Source organism: Rhea pennata, chromosome 3 (assembly GCF_028389875.1).
Source record: "Rhea pennata isolate bPtePen1 chromosome 3, bPtePen1.pri, whole genome shotgun sequence".
Classification (NCBI taxonomy): Eukaryota; Metazoa; Chordata; class Aves; order Rheiformes; family Rheidae; genus Rhea; species Rhea pennata.
The window spans coordinates 57335275-57356774 of NC_084665.1; the positions used below are offsets into that span (position 1 = coordinate 57335275).

The 21500-nt window shown below is 38.8% G+C and overlaps 1 protein-coding gene across 1 annotated transcript; it reads left to right on the plus strand.

The window, feature by feature from the left end:
• Positions 1–721: 721 nt before the first annotated feature.
• On the plus strand, positions 722–21068 carry GINM1 (glycosylated integral membrane protein 1). The gene is made up of 8 exons (XM_062573722.1): positions 722–972; positions 10023–10082; positions 10266–10362; positions 13358–13509; positions 15636–15792; positions 16579–16709; positions 18069–18232; positions 20131–21068. Exons 1-8 carry the CDS (start codon positions 871–873, stop codon positions 20237–20239), a joined length of 972 nt encoding a protein of 323 aa, XP_062429706.1. The 5' UTR covers positions 722–870; the 3' UTR covers positions 20240–21068.
• Positions 21069–21500: the final 432 nt, after the last annotated feature.

The following is a 21500-nucleotide window of genomic DNA, read 5'->3' on the forward strand; positions in this document are numbered from 1 at the left end:
GGTAGTTGATTGCCCTGCCCTGGTGGTATTACAGCCTCGCTAGACAAACTCCTAAAATGTTTGCCGTCCTTACCATTACATTAGAATGTTTTTTTAAAAAAATCGAATAGATAACCTCAATCTTTCTACATAAAGATAGTGCTATTTATCTTCATATCTACCAAGGATCTAGAGATACAGGCTGCTTCCTTTTTGTCAGAGACTTTTTGCTTTTTTTTGACTGCTGTTCTTAAGTTTCCTTTAGTTTTCTCTTCTCTCGACTGGGGAACTCTAGCTGTTCACATCTTCATTCCTTCCTTCGTTTGTGGGTACCGGTGCCACGGGAGCCCCGGCGCCTGCGGCCGTCCTGCCACAGGCAGCTTGTGGCTGAACGCCACCTGCCTTCCTCGAGCAGTAGTCACGGGAAGCCGCAAATTTGGCCGTTTCTCTCACAGAATTTCCCTCCTTCCTTTAAAAAAAAAAAAAAAAAAAAAATTCAGAGTTGACATTTGCCTTCCACTTTTGCCATTAAGAGGCGGAAGTGGACAAAATGGCAAAAGTCCCTTTCTAAAGGAAAGGCCCTTTCTACAGGACAAACTGGGTGCGGCAGCCGGGGCCGCCCCTTTCTCCTCAGCTGACAGCGGAGGAGGCGCCGCGGCACAGGGCGCCCTGTGGATGGTGCCGGGCTGGCACAGAGCCGCCGGGCGCCCCGGCCCGGCCCGCCCCGCCCGCGGGGCCGCGACCCCCCGCCCCCAGCTGGCGGCCCGCTGCCGCCGCCCGGCTCCCTCCTTCCCCCCGCTTCTTCCCTCCCCGCTGCCGCCGCCGGCCCCGCCTCTTGTCGCCGCGGCCGCTTGTTGATGTTTCACTTTGTTTTAATTCCCGGGTCGCAAGATGGAGGCGGCGCTGGGGCCGTGCGGGCGGTTGCTGCTGCTGATGCTGCCCCCGGTCGTCGCGGGGCTGCTGGGCCCCGCCAGCCCGCGGCCGCTCGGCCAGGTACCCGGCGGGGGGGAGGGGCCGGGGGCGCGCGGCCGTTGGGGCGGTTGGGGCGGCCGTTGGGGTGGCGGGGCGAGGTCCCCTCGGAGGGGCGAGCCGGCCTCTTCCGGGGTGCTGGGGGTGGCCCTCATTGCCTCGGCCGTGCCGTGGGCTGAAGTGGCGGAGGCGGTAGTGCCTTTGGGAGCCACTGACACAGCTGGGAAAAGGAGGCGAAGGTGGTGGCCCCGAAGGGGGTGTGTGGAGCGTGAGGATCTTTTCCCAGCTGTAGCACTTGTTAAGGTCTGTTACCTCTACCTGCAGTCCTCGTGCTGCTGTTCAAATACCTTTCAGGGTAAAATGTATAAAAATGGTACAGCAAATCAAAATTACACATCTGCCACGAACTAGTTTACTATCCATGTAATGTTTCCACCTCCTCCTTTAATAGTTTACAAGAGGATTTGATATGCTGAAATAAGTACACGACAGGTTGAGAGGAAAAAAAAAAGAGAAGTTGTTAGTATTTCAATCTAATGTGGGTGTATTTACTTTATATTTTATACATGTGTCTGTCCACATCTTTATGGTTCTGTGCTATAGAAATATGCACTATTAAGTCCACATCTGCTCCTAATGATTTCTGTACTCGAACCAACAAAATTTGTTGGACCAACGAAAGGTTTTGGAACATTATGAGGCATAGTGCTGTCTCTTTTCCTATTTCACTACCTACGCTGTATCTTAATAAGATTAGTATTAAATCAAATTTGTTTTGCTTTTTAAAGAGCAGAATGGAGTTTTTTCTTCTATTTAGAGGTGCTCTCTGTGAGCATAAAAAGATGTGCTGAGATGGTGGTGAGTTTTGACCTCTCGAATTACGAAAAAGGATTGGGTACTTCTTGTACCTGTGCTTAAATCATAATATACATGCTCTAATTATAAAAGTCATGAACTTCAAAGTGTGAAATCACAAAGAGGTAAGAGGGTTTGTAGTCACTTGTGCAGTCAATTCAAAATTTCTGTTGTGCAAGTGAATTTATTATGACTCTCTCCCAAGTTTTTTTTTTTTTTTTTTTTTTTTTTTTTGTGTGTGAAAATAAAGCCTGTCGAAGAAAGCCCGCCACAGGCCCAGCCCTGACACATCCCGTGCTGCAAAGGATTTCTGGGCTTACTTCCTGGTTTTTGCTTCTCTTTTTGGATATTTGAAGGAGGTGGGCTTAGCATCAGGAACTCTTATTTCAAAATTGTGATCTAGATCTTTAAATACCCACAAAATTACATCCATACTTGAAGTCAGGCCTGACTTCAAGAGAGCAGAGAAGGCTGTGTCCAAGTACTCAGGTACTCTGCTTACCCCCTTCTGAGAGAGGGAATGCTATCTTGAATTTACCAAGAGGACACGTAAAATAACAATGGAATGTAGATCTATACTGTTGCGTACCTTGTTACCAGAAACTATCACACTTTAACATTATTAAGGTGAGGTTTTAGTGTGGAAGCTATCACAGCTGGCAGGCATATAAGATGTGAAGGCACATCTGCCCATGCTGTCTTTGGATCGGAAAGTGTGAGTGAGCGTGGTGCAGAGATGCCTGAGCTGGTTGTGTGCAACCAGCTTGCGGTCAGAAATAGGAGAGCTACAATTGTAGAGTGCTAGTAAGACCTGACTTACAAACTGGGCTGAGATGCCTTTTGTGCATAGCCATGCTGTTGGTTGGTTTGAGACCATCCAATTGTGCTGCACTGCTTAGGTGTTGATCAGTACAGCTTTTGCTAGTCTGGGAGCGCCTGCACCTTTTTTGCTATATAATGTCATAGGTAAGATAGTATAGTGGTATGAGTAATGCACAGAAAAGCACTTAAGAGTCAAAAAGAGAACATATGGTGTTAATATATTTTTTTAATCTCAAAAAAAAATCCAACTTATGTTTCCTTGTGCACTCATTTTAGTAAATACAGGATCATTTTTGATGTAGAAGGAACAGCACGTCTCAAGAGAGCTTTGAGTAGAAGAATTGCTCATGTCTGAACACGAACTGATTAATGGCAGCCTGGCAGGAATGGAAGGGCCTTGGCAGCAGGAATAGGCAGAGCAGGAACTGTGTCTGTGCTGTCAAACTCAGACACCATGAGCTCAACGAAGGATGGCAATGGGGTGCACATGAGCTTTCCTCAGAATGGTTTGGGACTGCAGACTTGTTGATGCTGCCTGTTCTTAGAAAATCACCGTTTTTAGCTTTGCTTTGATGGATACTGTGATTGTGTATTCTATAATACTGGCAGAATACTACTGATAGCTTCACATTTTGTAATACTTGTATATGATACTGAAGTTTCCCTCCAAGTTAAAGGCTATGGTGGTAGAGAGAAACTGTAATGGAAGGGCTGAGAACAACCTTGAAACACTAGAATAACGTGTATGTAATTCTTTATATCTGAAAAGCTTTTGTTAAGCTCTGGAATGTGAACGCCTCCATTGTTGTGCAATGCTTGTCATTTCTTAAATAAGCCATTTTGAAATAGAGACTTTTTTTTAAGCATTAGCATGTGTTTTGGTTTTTCTTTCTCCTTGTGAAATATGGATACGTAAAACTGGGTTACAGATTGATTAATATTAGATGAAGTAAAAAAATATAGGGAACGATGCAACAAGAGAGCTGACCTTTGCATTGAAACAACATTTTTCTGATACTAGGTCAGGCATTAGATTTGGGGTTTTACATTTGTGCTGATAGGAACTGGCTAAAAGAACAGTGAATTGAGTGCTGTGAAGTTTGTTTACTCCATTGCATTTTGATAACATAGGTTTAACTGTTTTCTTTCTAAATGTTTTACTCACCTGCAAGATTTCTTTTTAATTTAGTTGCCTGAAAAACATTGTTTTCAGATTATTTATTTGTTGCAAGAAACATCTGTGTAGGCTGGATTGTTTCACAACAGAAAATGTAGTCTTCACTACCTCAAGTCTTTGAATACATATGCAGTGGGTGTCATGTATTTTAATCAGAGAAGAAACCTGTTAATAATGACATATTGAAATATTTTTTTCATAGCTTTATGCCAGTTTCTCTATTAACAGCCTGGTGCATGTTCTGAACCTTATACTTGAAAGATTTCACATAATCTTTCCATGTATATTTGATTAAATAAAAGCAGTGTGATGTAACCATCTCCTGTTGTGAAACTAAGTATTTGCCTTTAAAACTCCTGATAAAATATTCATAATGTGAGATGACTTAATAGAGAGAAAGCATAGGTGATTAATTCTAGCATACCTCGGGCATAAGCAGTATTTTATTAAGAATCATTGTAAAGCAAGGAAGGAATATGAATATGCTTGTTCAGGAAATAAAAGTAAAGCAAAAGCATCGTTGTGTTAGATTGATGCATTAACAAGGCTAGTTTGGCTTTAGTTACTTAAGCAAATACTGCCAAATAATGCCAAACCTTGCTAGGGAAGATTTTTTACTAAAAATTTGTAAAATATGATGGAATGTAATTACTGTCCTGCAAACCTATCAAGGATGCTGCCATGATTATTTCTTAATCTAGTTATGTTTGATTACAGTGAAGGCTCATGCTACAACATAGCTATATTCTGAATCTGACTGAAGAATTATAAGAGGCACAGATCACAACCTTAGACTTTTTTGGAGCCAATTTTCCACGTACGTACTAGGTCAGACAAGACTCAAGTGATACAAGTTTCGATGGTAGCTTTTTTTGTTTGTTCGTTTTAACAAAGAGATTCTTTCCCAGAATCTCTTCAAATTTAGAAACAGACATTAGTTTTGACTATTTCTTATCTGTTTGGCAGCTGCCTTTGGCCTTTATATTTTCCTGTTGCAAACAGGATATCCCAATTGGGTCTGCATAGCTGCTGTGAGAGAATTGTAGACCTTCCAGTTCTCTGTACAGCTGGCCATCTTGTAAGGCATCATGCCATCTGTTCCTAGTGCTGCCTGCTGCACTTCCCACAAGCCTTCTAGCGCAGAAAAAGCCTTGTTCAGAGAACATCAATAGAGAACAGCTGCGCTTTAAGTGGGCTGGCTGGTAGTGGCTGAATTGGTAGATGGGGTTTATGTGACTAATGCAGTTGTTCAGGATTTAACAGTTATCCTGTACTGATAGGAACTGTAGAGAGAGAGACACATTGACGCATTGCATCAAGTACCTGCTGCCTGTGGAAGAAGTTTTCCTGTCCCCTGATTCTGTAGACAGATCCATTTGAGTTTCCTGCATGATTAGACTCAACAACTTTGTCTTGCATGGCGTTTTTCATAAAAGGCTAGAATTAGGTGAATGTGCCCTGTAGCTTTATTTGCGCGGCGTTGTTAGGGAGAGTCTCTAAGATAATTAGTAAATATTCCCCTTTAAGTCATGTTAGATGCTTTGTATTTCTTGCTGCCATCTTTTCCCCATTTTGCTCTTCTGCCACTGTAGTTGTACTGCCCCACTTATGCTCCTGGGTCCCATTGTAGCCCAAGGTGAAAGAGAAGGCATTAGAAAATGCTCAGCATTTGCATCTCTTTATTGATTCAGGTTCACAAAAATTCATTAGTTCACAAAAATTCTGGAAGGTATATTGCCACACTATTATTACAGTCCCCTTTCCTAGACGAGAATGTCATACAGTTGTGGTAGAAGTGCTGTCCTCTTTACACGTACTGTGGCTATTACAGCTGTAAATAGCATTGCTGGAGCAATGCTGATGACAAATCTTAGGAAAACTCAGGAGAAAAATCTGCTTTCTCAGCATTAATAATTATGGGGCTGGTTTTAGTGAATATTGATGAATTCAGGACATCTTAAGGTTCATCTAAATTTCATGCAGTTTTGTAATTTAAGATGATATTAATGCTCAAAAGTGTATTGTAAGCTATAAACAGTAAGTTTTATACTCTTAGTTCAGGCTTCTCCAGAACTTGGCAGTGCAATATTATGGATTAAAGCATAGGGCCCAGGTCTGGCTCCTGGTGACTTCATTTGTACAGGACTGGCCTAACATTTTCTTGATACACTAAATGAATCGTGGAGTTTCTTATTTGCTTTTCTTAGTACTGAGGCATATAGCTGTAAGAGGTATCTGTAAAGCAAATCTGTTTTTTCTAAGTAGAGAATCTTATTATGGTAACAGAAATGTTTCCTCTGTTGAAATTAAAGGGTGTTTCATAAGATTGTGAGTTTTAACCTCTAGAGTGGAAAGATGGTTAGATGGAGATGGTTTCATATGTGTATTTGAGTTATGACTGAAGTTCTAAGAAGGATGATTTTCAGTTCAGTCATCTCATCAGGAAAGCATGATTCAAGGTTTGTTGGCCTGCCCAGTCTGTTTTCCACCCAGTTCAACGAGCATTAACAACACATGGTTCTTGAGCAGATATCAAGATGGTACCAAATGGGATTTTGTTAGCAGAGGGAATGCTGTGTATCATACATCCTCTGCTGTGGATGAAAATGAGCCATCTGGGATGATCCCTGGCTCTCCTGCCCCACTTTTCAGTATGTTTGGTATGCGTCTTGTGGTTATGTAGATTTGAGTATGGGGCTTATAGGGTCAGGAAGATTGGCCATAGTAGTTAGGTCACAGCAAACCCTATTGAGTTTTAGGTGCGGCATTTCAGGAAAGACCAGTGGGAAGCTATGGTAGACAGCAGTGAGGAGCTGACCTTCAAGAAAAAGTTAGCTTGGAGCATTAACATAAAATTGGGAAGACTGAATGGTTGAAGATGACACTTATTTTTCATAGGAAGATGTTGCAAAGAGTAATGAACAACCTAAATTACAGCATGGATGGTTCAGGTTAGATATTAAGGAAAACTTTTTAATAATAAAGATATTTGAGCACTACAGTAAGTAGTTGAGGGGAGTATGAAGTTTTTGAACATCACTAGAGAGCTTTAAGAACAAGTCGAATGAACATCTGTCAGGAATGATAGCTATAGTTGGTTCTGCCTCTGGACAAGCAGGACTAGATTATACACTGAGGTCCTTTCCAGCCTACTGATTTTATGGGACCTTGAGATGTTTTTGTATCAGTCTGAGTATATTCAGAGCAAGAACAATTTAAACTTGATTACCTGACAGCACCAAAACTTTGTTATCTATTTGGAGTGTTTCTTAGCAAAGTTGGCAACAGTCTTGTGAGACTGCTTAGTGAAGAGGCAAAACAAGAACATATGATTGATCAGGAGCAAATGCTTCTAGCCTGACAAATTTGGACATGGCATGATGGCAGTACAGAATATGGTAAGTCATCAGTAGAAGAACTTGTCAGATCTGAATGTGAACTAAGTGAGGATCACAAGAATGGCAAGAATTTGAGCTCTCCATTGCCTATGAACACAGAATAGCAAGGGTCATGGCGTAACAGCTGTACTGAAATACTAAACATTTCTCTGATTTAGTGAGCAGTTTTATGAACCTGTGCAGTTTAGGAGATGCACTATCATCTTAGCTCTGATCAGAGGAGATATTGGGAGGATGGTAGGCCATACAGCAGAGCCAATCCAACAGCTTGTAGCTGCCAAAATGAGTAGACCTGCTCCCTCCTCCCAGCTGCATACTTGCATCCCATCCCTTGCACTGTCTTTGGTGCTTGCTTGACTCTTCTTTGCTTGTTGAACTGACAGAAAAATAGACCAGGAATAAAATGAATGATTTCCTGCCAATTTAATGAGCTAAATTGGCTCACTGACTCCTGGCACAAATGAGAGGGAAGGATGATGTGGGGGAGAGGGGAGAGCTGTTCTGTGTCTTTTGGTGGCAGGAGCAGCAAACTGTTGTATCAGCTCAGGTGTCTTAACTGTCTGTGTGCTATGATCTATTTTTTGTAACTTTGACAGCATAGAAATGATCCACTGAAATGTTTTAATTTCTTCATCACTCTCATAATGCTCTTCAAGTGCATATTACCTGTATACCTTAATTCATGACTGTGCTTTTGGACATTAAGTCATAACAGAATTGAAAACTGTCTTAAACCTCCCCATCACATATAGTTCAGTTTGTACCTTTAATGCTCAATAGTAAGCATATTCATTTTTCCCCCATTCATTTTCAAACACAGCATTTCCTTTTTAAAAAATTGTGTGGGAAATTATCCTTTTTTTTTTTTTTTACTAGTTATTGGCTATCAGTCACTTCCTTTTTCTTATAATTTCAGTGAGTCACATTGGAGATGCTGGAAAAAAAGATTGCAAAATGTTTTCTGCATAAAGGAGCTCAAATTTCCTTTGAAGCTTTAAAAACTGAAGGAAGATTAAGACTTCTGGAAAATCCATCCTTGAGGCCCTTTTAATTCTCAGTAGATAGAAAAACGTAGGAAGTCTTGACACAAAGATTTAGTAATCTGTTGTGCAATGTGAGGCTGTAAAAGAAGTACAACTCTGAGTGCTAGATAAAGAGCTAAGTGTTTGGGGGATTTTTAAAAAAATATTTGGTTTGAAGAAATTATAGATAACAGAAATAACAGAATGGATCCTGTGATCTTTCTATTAATCTGATTTATATTTTCAGTAATAGACTTCCAGTTATCTGACTAAACTGATGATTTTCCTTTACTTTCAATGGCTAAGATTTGAGTTTTGGAGAAAAGTCAATATAAACATTTCCTAGAAAAATCATTGGGAAGAGATTTGCCTTTTCAGTCTCAATGGCCAAAGACTTTTCCAACTAACTTACATATGTAGGTGAAATATCAGTGTTGAGTAATTTCCAAACAAAAGGCTATCTGTACTGGATTTTAAACCACGCTATAAACCACACTATAAACCACGCTAAAGCCTGATTCCTGCTGAATGTTGTTTGAATCATATTTGAATGTTTTTCAGTTTGTGATAGTCCTGGGCAAATGAATCAGTGCCAGTTGTTGTAAGGAATTTTTTGTATTACAGGTGTGCTTCAGAGCTCTGTTCATTATCTGTGACTATATTGTGTTGGGTGCTCTATATTTCATGTATTTTATTCCTCGTAGAATTCATTGTTTTCTAAAAATGACGATCAAAAACCTTGGAGTGGGGGTGGGAATTGTGTGTCGGTTTTTTATTTGTTTGTTTTTCAAGTCTTGGCAAATTCAACTTTCTATGAAGACAAGTGTTACTTTTTAGCTGTGAGGTGTAAAACTGTGACACAAACATAGAGCTAAAAAAGATGCTGAAAATATTGGAGACTAGTCCTCCAGTGGAAAACGAAGACAGAATCCTTTAAGGCTCCCAAAAGGCAAAGAGGGAGTTTGCCATTGCTGTTGAAGAGGTGGCTCAGGAAAGTAGTGTGGCAATCATTACTTTTGTCTGTTTCCAAGAGAGGTTATTTTGTATATGGGTTTTGTCAGGGGCAAGTTTGGAAATTTAAGGGCCCATCTGCAAAAGAGCCCCTGAAATTACAAGGATGAAATGAGAGGACAGAATGACAAAAGAGAAGACATCGCTCGAACATTCATAGAAGAAGCAATAAATTACAGCAACTGGGGTTTGAAAACAGGAAGTAAATCCCTATTAGCTGTTTGGATGAGCCCTGTGTGGCATAATTTGGGAATGATAACCAAAGAAAAGGATGAGGATTACTGCTGAGACTGAGAAAACTGAATTTTGCTTAGAGTAGGCTACCATTATGTCTTAAGTCTTCAAGTGAAATGTAATTTAAGTGGAACACTTAACAAACCTTTAGATAACATTTTTGTACCTTACAGAGGTAGAGAATCTGACAACATCTTGTATTAAGTCTGTTCTGTTTCAGCTGATTCGAGAGATTCTGTTTCCACTCTATTACTGTATAACATTTTCCTGAGCATTTTGCTTTGTTTTTACTTTTTACCTTTATTTTTAAAATTATACTTTTGCTTAAGAGAAAGCAGCAATCATTCTTTCTCACTAATCTATTAAAAGGGGGAAAGAAAAACCTTACGTAGAAGAAGTAAGCGTATTCCTCCGTTTGCTAGATAGTCTAGGAATGTGCTCAATTGTATTACACAGTCTCTATGTCAGTATAGAGTGTCAAAGTTGCTTGTAGCTTGCAATGGCTTATGCATTTTCTTACAAAACTTTACATCTCTCTCCATTATTGTTTTCCAGGAAACAATCAGAGTCAATGTATTGATGCTGAAAACCAATGGAGAATTTCACAAAGGGCAGGTTTGTCAAGTCTTTCTATTTATTCAATGAATTAATATGCAGTGAAACAAGCTCTGCCTGTGGATGAGAATACATTGTTTTGTGTGACTTCAGTCGGTATTAAGTGTGTTCCTCTGCAAACAGAATTGTAGCATAGGGGCATAAGAAGCATACGTTCATTTTGTCTGTCTGTCTGTCTTTCAGGTTGTTTTTAATATCACCTATGTTAATGGACAGGTATATCTAAATGATTTTCCTATGAAGAGCGGGGTTACCCATATAACATGTCAAACAAAAATCTGTGAGTATTCTTAAATTTTTCTTTGTGTGTATTTTGCTTCCCTATTATCCAGCAACCAAATCTGACAACAACTACATGTTCTTATGCTCTCCAAAACTGAGCATTGTAGAAGCAAATCATTTCCTGAATTAGGAGAAATTTGCGACTAAAATGGTGGGGGGAAGTGTGCTGCCTTGTTTTTAAGTCACATTCACATGCTTAGATGTACATGATTTAATCTGAAATCCAGGCTCTGCCTGTCTTTTCAAAAGAATGTTTTGAACTACAAGCTAGACAATGTAAACAGAAGGATGCAACTCCACCCTGGTAATGGCTGTCTCCCTAGGTTGGTTGGCATTTATCCAAAAAGAGTTTCAATAGCAACATATGAATTAGTGTTAGGAAGATCTTTTAATTATCTCATTTCTATGTTTATTGAGACAAACAAGTTTCTCCTGGATAGGCTGTTAAAGCACAAATACTTCAATTTTGCTAATGGTTAATATCCTATAATGATTTTGAAACTGCTATTTTTTCCATTGATTCAGTGCTGCACCTCTTCTGAAAGACCAGAGAGCACTGTGATTTTTCATACACAGAGCATACCAATTAATTAATTAAACAGGGGCTATTATGCTCTTTTGATTTAAGCTTTTATTTTATGCAGAATGATCTCTTGATGGATCAGTCACAGTCAGTCTCTAGCCTGGTTTCTGAGATCATCCTCTCTTTACAATCATGTATTTACTTAAAAAGTACTAATGCTTTTTTAAATTGCTTCTCTGAGCCATGACCTTGTCTCTTGAATGCTTCCCTTCAAAGCATGATCAATTATTAATTTGACACTATTTCTTTTCTAGGATGGGAGGGCAGTAATTTGGGGATTTTTGACTGGGATAGTTATGTTCCTATTGTTCCTATCTTTGTTTTTTTTTTCACCCTAGGATAGAAAAACATGGCAAAATGTAATTTATCTACAAGGTAATTGACTCCAGAAAAATAGATACGATTTTATTGTCTAATTCTGAGAGATGCTGAGCACTCCCTACTATTGTTCCCATGAATTTCCCAAATCACACTTGTATAGCTTGAAGTGACTACAATTATGAGTGTAAATCTGAAACAATGAGAAAAAAACAAACCTGGGAGCTAGGAACCTGGAATTCTGTATCTCCTTGTTTATGTCTGGGTCCTTTGAACAGTACTTCTCTGTCATCTATAAAATGATGTTAATTCTGTTTGCCAAGTCCTCACAGTAGATTCAGATAACATTTGTAAAATGCTAAAGGAATAGTGTGATACTTGCGACTTGGTCTCTTATACCAGAGAAAAATATCCACCTGCATATCTATATGTGAAGTCAAAACTGAGCCAAACATTCATGCTCTTGAACATTAGAATAGAGACCAGGTCTTCCTAACGGGTATTGTCTTGGCATTGCTGTCATGCTGATCCTGACGCCTGTATCCTCACTCGAGGCTCTCTCAGAAGGGTGATTGTCTTCAGCTCCTATTGAAGGTTGCAGGGATTGAGTGGAATGGCACATGGGGAGGGCTGGGACACAGGGAGACTACACTACTTGGTATCTTTTAGGCTTCTGCCAGTTAATGGATACTTGCTGCTATAATTCAGAAAACATTTAGCAACCAGATTGGTGCTGTGGCTCAGACCTATGGGAATGGTTCCTTCTTTCCCTCTTTATATCACTTATTTTCACAATGGAAGATATTGCTAAACAGTGCACAAAAGTATTTTTCTATGTTTTTTAAAAAAGGCAGAATAGTTTAAGGAAGAAAAGAGTCATAGCTTAAAACAAATGAACACGTTGACATGTTACCGTGTAACTGAAAGATACAAGTCAAACATTTCCTGCACGGAGCCTCTTGGGCTCTATGAGTGACAGACAGCACCAGTGGCTTAGGTACAGTGACCAATTCAGTCTCAATTTGTGTGCCTTGATATGTGTATGTCAAATAGGTTTCTGTGACCTCCACTGTTGCACTTCTGCAGCATGAGCCACTTTCAGTTCTAGCATACCCTCACCTGCAGTAAAGGCACGGTATTTAGGAAGATACCAAGTTTATGCAGAAACAAAGAGATTAGAAAGGCAATTATCTGACTACTTGTGGAAGATTAGGTTGTTGAAGTATTTAAAGGCTTTGGGTTAGGAAGAGAATTTGAGGTGTCATAGTCACATATGAAAGCAATGGGGCGGTGGAGAGTGTCCGGAAAAAACGTATATGAGAGAACTGTCACTCATCCTGAGCCTAGTGTAAGAGGTCTGTGAAAGAGCTGTGTATTACAGCTAAAAACACTGGAATCCAGAGCAGCAGGTTTCTTTAAAATCACTCGAAAGAAAATGTGACCCAAGTTAAGCAAATATCTCGAGAAGAACAAATTTGGAGGTGTAGGATATTGTCTCCTGTATTGAAAGGAAGAAAGATGTTATGTGAATGAAGATGTTTACACAGGTGGCTGGCTGGGCTGTGGCATTACTCTTACGAACTCCTTTGGACAACTAAGTTGAGAGTACAGTAATAACGAAGCCAAGGAATGCCACTCAGAGTGCTCAAATGCAAACCTCGGTCAGGGATGCCACACTGCTTGTAAAGGTCCCTCAGGTTTAGGATCATTTAGTGCTGCTGCTGTTCACAGCCTTACATTGTATGAGACCTGCTCTTAGTGTGATTTGGTGATACACTGATAAAAATCATAGCATCTGTTTTATCTTAGAGTTACCTAGATTAGTAATGTCTGGAATAGCAATTACTGGAAATGTGAAAGACATTAGCATAGAACAGACTTTTGTACAGCTGTTAGGGCATCTCTGGTTTGATGCTAGTGGCCCTCTGTAGCTGTAATGTGATGTAATGACTTTTTATTTAGAAGGTACATGTACAAAGTCTGTGTACTGTGTGTCAGGGTTGCAGCCATTTGCCCCATGGAGAATTTGGTTGTGTACCACTTCTAGATGGGGTGATTTCTCTTTGAAAACTGTCACATTATGTGTTAACAGTGGAGAATGGAAGCTTGGATAATTTACCAGATCAGCAGCGGCTGGGAACTGTCAGTGTTCGCATCATGGTTCATGAGTGGCCTTTGGCATCCAGTTCTGATTTGCAGCTGATTGTCATTCAGGAAGAAGTGACAGAAATTGATGGAAAACAGGTAAAATATATACATATATGTATGTACACACACACTCTCTCTCTCTCTCTCCCCCTCCCTCCCTCCCTCCGTCCCTCTCTCTCTCCCCCCCTTCCTCCCTCTCTCTCTCCCCTCGTTTTGGATTTAGGAGAGGCTTATAGTTACCAAAGATTTAAATGTTTACATGCATAGAGTGGTGGTTAGAACACGATGTATATAATCTAATGCTAGCTCTTGTAGCACTAAGGGAGTTAATACCAAACTACCTCACCATCTGTATAGCAGCTGGGGTGTTTTGTGAAGAGTCTTCAAGTTTTAATTTCTCTTATTAGAAACATGGTGCTTCTGTTCTTATTTTAATAGTTAGGAGTTGGATAATTCTCTAAGAATGCTGTTAATTTTGTTGTACACTCTTTCAAAGCCTGCTTTTATGCAAGGAAAATTGAGCTCACATGCAATATCTCCTCTACAAAACAATTCACAAAGTTAATAAAGGGACATGTTCATTCTGTGTTTTGAGTTTTTGCCTTGTTGTTTATTCCAGTCTAACAAAGTGTTTGAAGCATGTAGCATGAAGAGCAGCTTGCAGCAGCTAACTCTTAAGGCGGGTGTGCTCATTATAAAAGACCATCTCAGAGTTTAGCCTTAGCATATTTTGTAAGCAAACTAATTAATTAATTTGAATACAAATCTTGTTGTTGACCATAGATTTGAGGTAAATAGCAAAAACAAAAGAAATTAACTCTGCACAGTTGCTGTTGCAACTGAGAATAAAAGTGTGCAGCACTTATTTCTCAAAATCACCTCTAAGCTATAGTTATTTTTTAAACATGAGAAGTTCAGGGAAAAATAAGAAGATACAGCTGCGGCAACCAGCAAAAATATCTTTTTTTTTTTTAGTGCATATTTGCTTCTTATATGAGGCCTGGTTCCTTTGAAACTAGCTTATGCCTGCTGTTTTTTTAATGGTGGAATGCTGATAATACCATTGATCCTTAATTAATTGCATGATTGGCATGTAGTATTTTTTTAATAGGGATCCGCATCCTGTTCAAATTTGACTCTATTAATGAAGATGATGGTCTCACTGAGAGATTTGAAGCTTTTCTAATGATGTGTTTATTCCACAGTTTAGAGGCTCAAATATCCTGTTTTATTTCAGTTGTTACACAATAGTGTTATATTATTTCAGATCGCAAACTAAACAGCAAAACATGTTTCAGATTTTGATAGGGAGCTGGTAAGAACAATTAGAAAGCTAATGCTGGTATGTTAAATTGTTCCTTTAGATCAGAAGCTTTCTTTTCTTGCTAGTTATCAGCTGACACTAAGTCATCTATTTTGTTGTATCACTCTTTTGTATGTTAAAAGCAAAATGAGATGGCCTATGGCTCTGAAAGCATGACTGAGACTAACTTTTATCGCATGCTGCATTCCTCTTCTGTTGTTAGAATTTTTTGTTGCAGTTATAATCTTGGTCACACACACTTTGGGTTTCTGTTAATTGTTGGCCTCACAGAGCAGTTATTGTTGTTATCAGTAGTTATGCTATTTTCTATATAAATGTGCTTGTAGCAATTATTAAATGAAGTGGGTCCAATGCATCACTTGGAAGAGGAGGAGAAAACTATAATGCTGCCTGCTTTGAATAATATGACTTTAAAGAAAAGGAATACAAACTTAAGCTAAGAAACAAAATGCAACAATGAGCAATCCCAGTAGAATCTCTCTGGGGTGTTGAAAAAAGCCATATTATTGCAAAAGCATTAGTCTTGTCTCAGCAATACACTAAACATTTGCATGTACTCTTTTCCTGTATCGTTATTACTCACATACTTGATTTTTCCTTGCCATAAAATGCCTCCCTGATCATAATGAGCTGTATAACGACACAGGTGAAAGCCCGCAGGTTGAATGCCATGTGTTTTTGCAGGGGGAGAGAGACCCAATCTGTTCAGCATACATTGTAATATAGTCTGTAAAAACATGTTAAGTTAAAACAATGAATAATAAATTCATGTCAGTAATATCTGTATGTCTGTAAATCTTAATGGCATAGAATATTCTGTGATGTATTGTTTTTCTATGCCAACTTACTTCACTTTAATTAAAACTTAGAAATATCAACATGTTTGCATTTCTCGCAGATTCAGCAAGAAGAAGTAACTGAAATGGATCTTTTAGTAAAGGACCTGAGAGTACTTAGGCATTCAAACTACACTGTCCCTTTGAAAGAAAGCATGCTGTATTCCATCCCTAGGGACAACGATATGTTATTTACATTTCCCAACCTCTCAGGAAAAGGTAGGTCTCTTAGCTGTTACATAATGTTTTTAACCATGGTTCACATATTGCTTTATAAGGGCAAAAGGATATTGTTATTCCCATGTTTTACATAAGATAACAGTTTGTTCATGAACAGTTTGTTCATGAACAGAAACATATTTGTTATACCTAATTCCATTCTTGTACATTCTAGGTATCATTTGTCTTGTTTTGGTTTCAAATCTATTTTCCTCTGAAGTACTTGATACTTGTAAACATGCAACCCAGACATCTCACATGAATAATTTATTTGTCAGTGCTATGACAGAAATTTCTCTAAAGCTCCCCCTTTTTCCTGAGACTGAAAGTGAAAACTAGAAAGGAAATACCTGTCTGGGTCACTTCCAAATTGGAGAATACTTTTATGTTATTAAACCTCGATACATTAAAAGCAAACAAAATTATTGGATGCCTCAGTCTTATTTCAGTTTTGTTAATCAAAAATTCTCAAGGATTTCATAGGAGATGGATATTTTGGTCTGTTTCCTCACTTTTTATCTGAGGACAGCTGAAATTTACAACTAATGGCACCGCTGAATTCTGCACCGCAACACTGCTTCTGCTTCTTATTGAGGTCACTGCTAAAGTCAAATAAAAAATGTGAGCCTTCTGTATTCTCACTGTAAACTTATAACTATATCATAAATATAGATATGTAGCATTTCTTTGTTTTACTTCAACTCTATGTTATCATTAGTTGAATTATCCTGAATAGTGAATCAAATAAAAGGAAAAAACCCACTTAATCTAGCTTTTCTTCTTCAGATATTCAAGATCCTCTGCAAACTACCAGTCAGTACCTTATCCAGCAAGCAGAAACTACAGTAGATGAAGAGACATTACCCGGCAAGTTACCCGAGACCCCTCTTAGGATAGAACCTCCATCTTCTTATAAGGTGGTTTTGTTTTCATTTAATTTTTGGCATATATCTTTAAAGATTGGCTTAAAAAGGAAAAGCTTTTTTTTTTTTTTCTATTTTTTTTCCTCTCAAGGATGAAAATGTATATGACTTGGTAACATATCTAGGAGAAAAGTTATAGGAAAATGCTATTGAAAAAAATAAATGTTAATCAATATTACAGTTTGAGAGAATAGACTTTCTTCCTCCTGTTCCTAGTATTGTCTACAAAAATAAGCACAAATACTAGATTTTCTTCTTCATGGATTTTTACAGACAAAAACCCAAACATTTTTAAGATTCAGATAGTAGGTTTTCCTGATGGAAAGACCAAATACAATATCCATTTAAAGATGGTAAAAACATGCATAACATTCCTAGCACTTCACGTTTTGGGCTTTATTTTTAATTTGAAAAAAAAAGCAACATAGCATATAATAGCTTATTTCTTGAAGAGAGAATTTCCATTCCTCCCTAACCTGGTGTTGTAACTTCTCAGACTGCTATTTTGCAGCTTAATATTTGATAAAGCCCAGGATTTTCTATTCTGAGAGATATCTGACAGTGACTAATTTCTGCAGTAGTCTAAGAAATCCTCATATAGGAATCAAGCGGATGTCTAAATCCTGTGATGTCTTGACCTCACAGATACTTCATGAGAGTGAGTCCTAATATTTAAATCATGTCAAGCTAAGTATTTATGACAGTTTTAAGTTTTGTTAAGTTTTAAATTACAGTAGTTTTTCTTGATTTTTGTTGGAGACATGAAGTGTTTGCCACTCTGGGAGATGGGCCAGTGGTCTTACACCATAAAAAACACAGTAGTGGCTTGAGAAATTACAGTTCCTGATTAAGTAGGAATGGGATCCATGCCCGTTTGTGGCTGAAAGAAACACGTTATAACCCAAGGCTGAGGAGGAATGGGCAGAACAGTATACTGAAAGTTCCAGACAGGGTAGAGAACATGCTACCCTTGTGGGCTGCCAGTAACCCCTTCCTGTGCTGGACAGGCACGGATATCATGGAACTGTACCTGCTCTAAACCAGGCCCAAATACAGCCTTTACCTGCTTTGTTCATGTGTTCTTTATTTCCCAAGTGGCCTTACCTGTCAGGTAACTCTTCTAGGATGACTCCCTTTTGCAAAAATTAAGCCTTCATATGTCTCAGACTTCAGTGAAGAAACTTGTTTGAGTTGGCAATCAGTTTTGTCTTACGTTTATACACACATGCATGTGCGCACACACACACAAATAACTCAATCTACAGCCACATAATATGGTTTACCAGTAGCTACAAAAACCATACTTACTATGGTTTGTAACCTATCTTGTTTTTCTTTCCTGTTTGGTTGCAGGTGATGTGCCAATGGGTGGAAGACTTGAGAAAAGGGTTGTGCAGATTCTGGTTTCGCTCGTTCCCCATATTCTTTAATTTGATGGAGGTCATTGTGGTTGGAGTTGTTGGGGCAGCTCTTATTCTGAAAGTCTTAAAGGTGATTTTCCCTTCATGTGAACACAAGTGAGTAACTTTTGCCATTTTTTCCTCCAATAAAGGCAAAACATCAATTAAAAAAAAAACCAAAACTTTTAATTAGAGGCAACCTAATTCTGTGGGAAGATAGTGGCTACAGTTCAATTGAAAGGCTGCCAGTAATTTACCATTCTAAATGACCACATGACATGTAGACATTTCAGAGGAAAAATGGGCAAACCTGTCACTGGAAATATTTTAGCATGGCTGTCTCACTTCAAATTTTATCAAATCTCCTGAGGACTATGATTTGAGAAGCCACTAACGTGGCACGCAGTCAGTATATTGCCAACCAGGAGAAAGGCTGTGCAGAAGAACAGAGAAGAGAGTAGAAGCAAGACCTGAACAGCAATTCTAAATCTCGTCATACTGTCTAGCGGTTGAAGTCATTACAGTAGTCATGAAAGGCCTTGCACTTGGCTTTGCAAAAGCCAATGGGAATTATATGGGAAATCTCCAAGTAGGAGCTATCTGTAAAGGCAAGTTAGAAGCCATAGCAATTGGTGCTACAACTGGCAGCAATATGGTCATAAAGTTGACTGCAGACAGCTTCATGCAGACAGCTTCATTCATTCAATTGGTATGCTGATACCAGCAGCACTAATTTTTCAGAGCGTGCTATTGTCAAAACAAGGGATAGAGAGATGAATCAGGAACTGCCCCTTAGAAGTCAGTATAGTTTTAGTGCTGGAAATGGGAAGCATGTCCATTATTTAAGCAGCTTGGGACAGTTCTGGAAGAGCTGATGCTTGGAACCATGTGTTCCTTCATGGGAAATGACTGACAATGAAGTGTGCTTCATCAGCTGGAACAGGCACAGCTGATGTCTTCAAATGTGATTGACCAGCTGCACCTCTGAATGGCCTTGTGTGCAGCTCCCATTTGTGCAGCTACCCAGGCATGAGAGCAGCCTTAGTGCTTCTGGTGGAGCAAGGAAAATGAAGGGTTGATAAAATGGGAAGATTAGAAACTGTAGTAACAAAACATTTATCATGTTTCCTCATGCTACCTCACAAAGCATACTGGCAGCTTGGAGTACTTTTGGTAGCTAACTTATTAGAGTAGGAAAAGCAAAGAACGAGTTGGTACCAACCACCCTACCACAACAGTAAGTGGCTTACTACTGCCTTTTGTAAACCTCCAAACAAAGCAGAACAAAAGGAACAAAAAAAAAAAAAAAAAAAAAAAATCCAGATAATCAAATTGTTCAACAGTGTCTGATGGAAACTGTCCATGGCAGAGGTCAGTAATAAGGACAGAAACCAGAATGCAGTAATTTCTTTTCTAATCTGAGAACATGTGGCTTGTCAGAGCTTTCCAAGAGACTGTAGTGCTAGAAGAATGTTTTCCTCCTTCCCCCCGCTTTTTTTCCCCTCCTATCCTTTTCTGCCTTCTGTATAAAGCAGTCCTATAAGAAGTGGTAAAGGTTTGATTCTTGATTTTTGAATTGACAGGAATGAGTGGAAGGTCTCATTTGGTGGAGGACCTGGTCTCAGATGAGAGTCATGACATTATTCCAAGTCTTGAGAGTTCTATCATAAACTGATCAAAATAGAGGCTTTAACTAATCTTAGAAAATAGGTATAAGGGCTTGTCAAAGAAGTTCTGATGGAAGAAAATTTTAGACTACTATGAAATTGAGCATAGAGCCAACACTACTGGTATTTTAAAATGTAGAAAATATATCAAAGGAACTGCCTGAAGCCACAGATGTGTTAGAACCAGCTTTCCATCAGGTTTTCAAGAAATAAGTGTCAGTAGAGATAATACTTTAAATCAACATGTCAGATAAGTAAGTTTGGGGAGATTTTAAGAACAAAAATTTTTTTTTTGGGAACAAAGAATAGTTTGGTACATTTTCTTATCTATCTAATCTTACTTTTCAGAGGCATCCTTCTCCTGGATCAAATCAGCTTTATACCTGTGATTACCATCAGCTTGCCTTCAGATGTTCCAGACAGGAAAAATAATTTAGATGAGAAAGCATGCACTTAATGCTCTGTTACTTTGGAGTATTTTTTTTTTTTATGAATTTTTATTTGACCTGAAATTTGGCACTCGAATTGAATACCGTGTTTGCTTCCTACTAAGAAAACTAAGTCAGTTAATAAATTGGTAAAAGGAGAGTGAGGCTGAGGCTTAAAGCTGACTTCCTTGTGCCTCTACATAAACATACAGCCTTTTCAGAGGGCTCGAAATAAAATAGCTTTCCACCCTGAGGGCTACCATTTGTTTTAACTTCTGTGAAGTCACTTCTCAGCAGCTTGGACAGGATGCTGGCTGCCTTTGCACCCATAGACAAACTAATTCAGCTATCTTAAGTAATGAAAGTAATGAAATTCAGGGCGTCATGAAGCCCTGAAATAACATTCTGCAGAAAAGGACAGAGGAGTAGCACAGACATTACATGTGCCTGCAAGCCCAAACAAAGCTGCCCAACCTGGTTTCAGGTCTAGCAGGGTTGAGTGTGCCTTGCAAGGAAAATCATCACTACTAAACATCTGTGTTGCTAAAAAGTTTGACATATATATGCAAAACAAAGCTTAAAATTCAGTTTTATATTTCAAGCACTTTATACTAGAACTTTCTTTTATGAACCCTTACTCTCATGAAAATTGTTAGCACTTGTAAACTTGTAATTGGCATGCTTATGATGTGCTTTTTTTTTTTTTTTTTTTAATCCATGACAGCAGTACTATGTAAAGTCTCAAAACCAAAAGAATTTCTGCAAAAGTACTGGCTTACTATTACTGAGTAGGCTCAGTTTTCCCATACTGATTTGTATTGTTAACAGTTTTCAAATAAATGTTTGAATTGTTTATTAGACTGTGTTCACATGTGCATCTACATTTGTGTACCAAGAACAGCACCATGCATCTAACACATTCTGTGAACCGCTATTTCTGGTCTTTAGCTTTTGCTCTTCTTCACCAAAAATTGTTTGTCAGAAGAATGACTATAATAAAAATAGAAGAAAACCTGACTACTTAGGATTTGACCAAGTACAGCTGACACTTCAGTGATCAGACTAGCCCTATTTGCTCAAGTTGTTAAGGTGAGGGGGAAAAGCTGTGATTTTTTTTTTTTTTTTGCCCCCTTCATTTCTCCTTAGAAACCTCATTAAACATGAATTAATCTTTTCCTAAGATAGAAAGAAGTATCTGAATGTCACAGAACAGTTGTAAGGCTGCATTTACTGAGAGTTGATCCAGGAAAGCTGGGAAACATTTTTATCTTCTGCCATTCTACATCTTCA

Bases quoted from the DNA above. Each gene is read 5' to 3' on its own strand.
- GINM1 (XM_062573722.1), top strand. From the start codon at position 871: ATGGAGGCGGCGCTGGGGCCGTGCGGGCGGTTGCTGCTGCTGATGCTG. The intron at 973-10,022 runs GTACCCGGCGGG...ATTGTTTTCCAG, and splicing joins GCCCGCGGCCGCTCGGCCAG to GAAACAATCAGAGTCAATGT. The intron at 10,363-13,357 runs GTGAGTATTCTT...ATGTGTTAACAG, and splicing joins AACATGTCAAACAAAAATCT to TGGAGAATGGAAGCTTGGAT.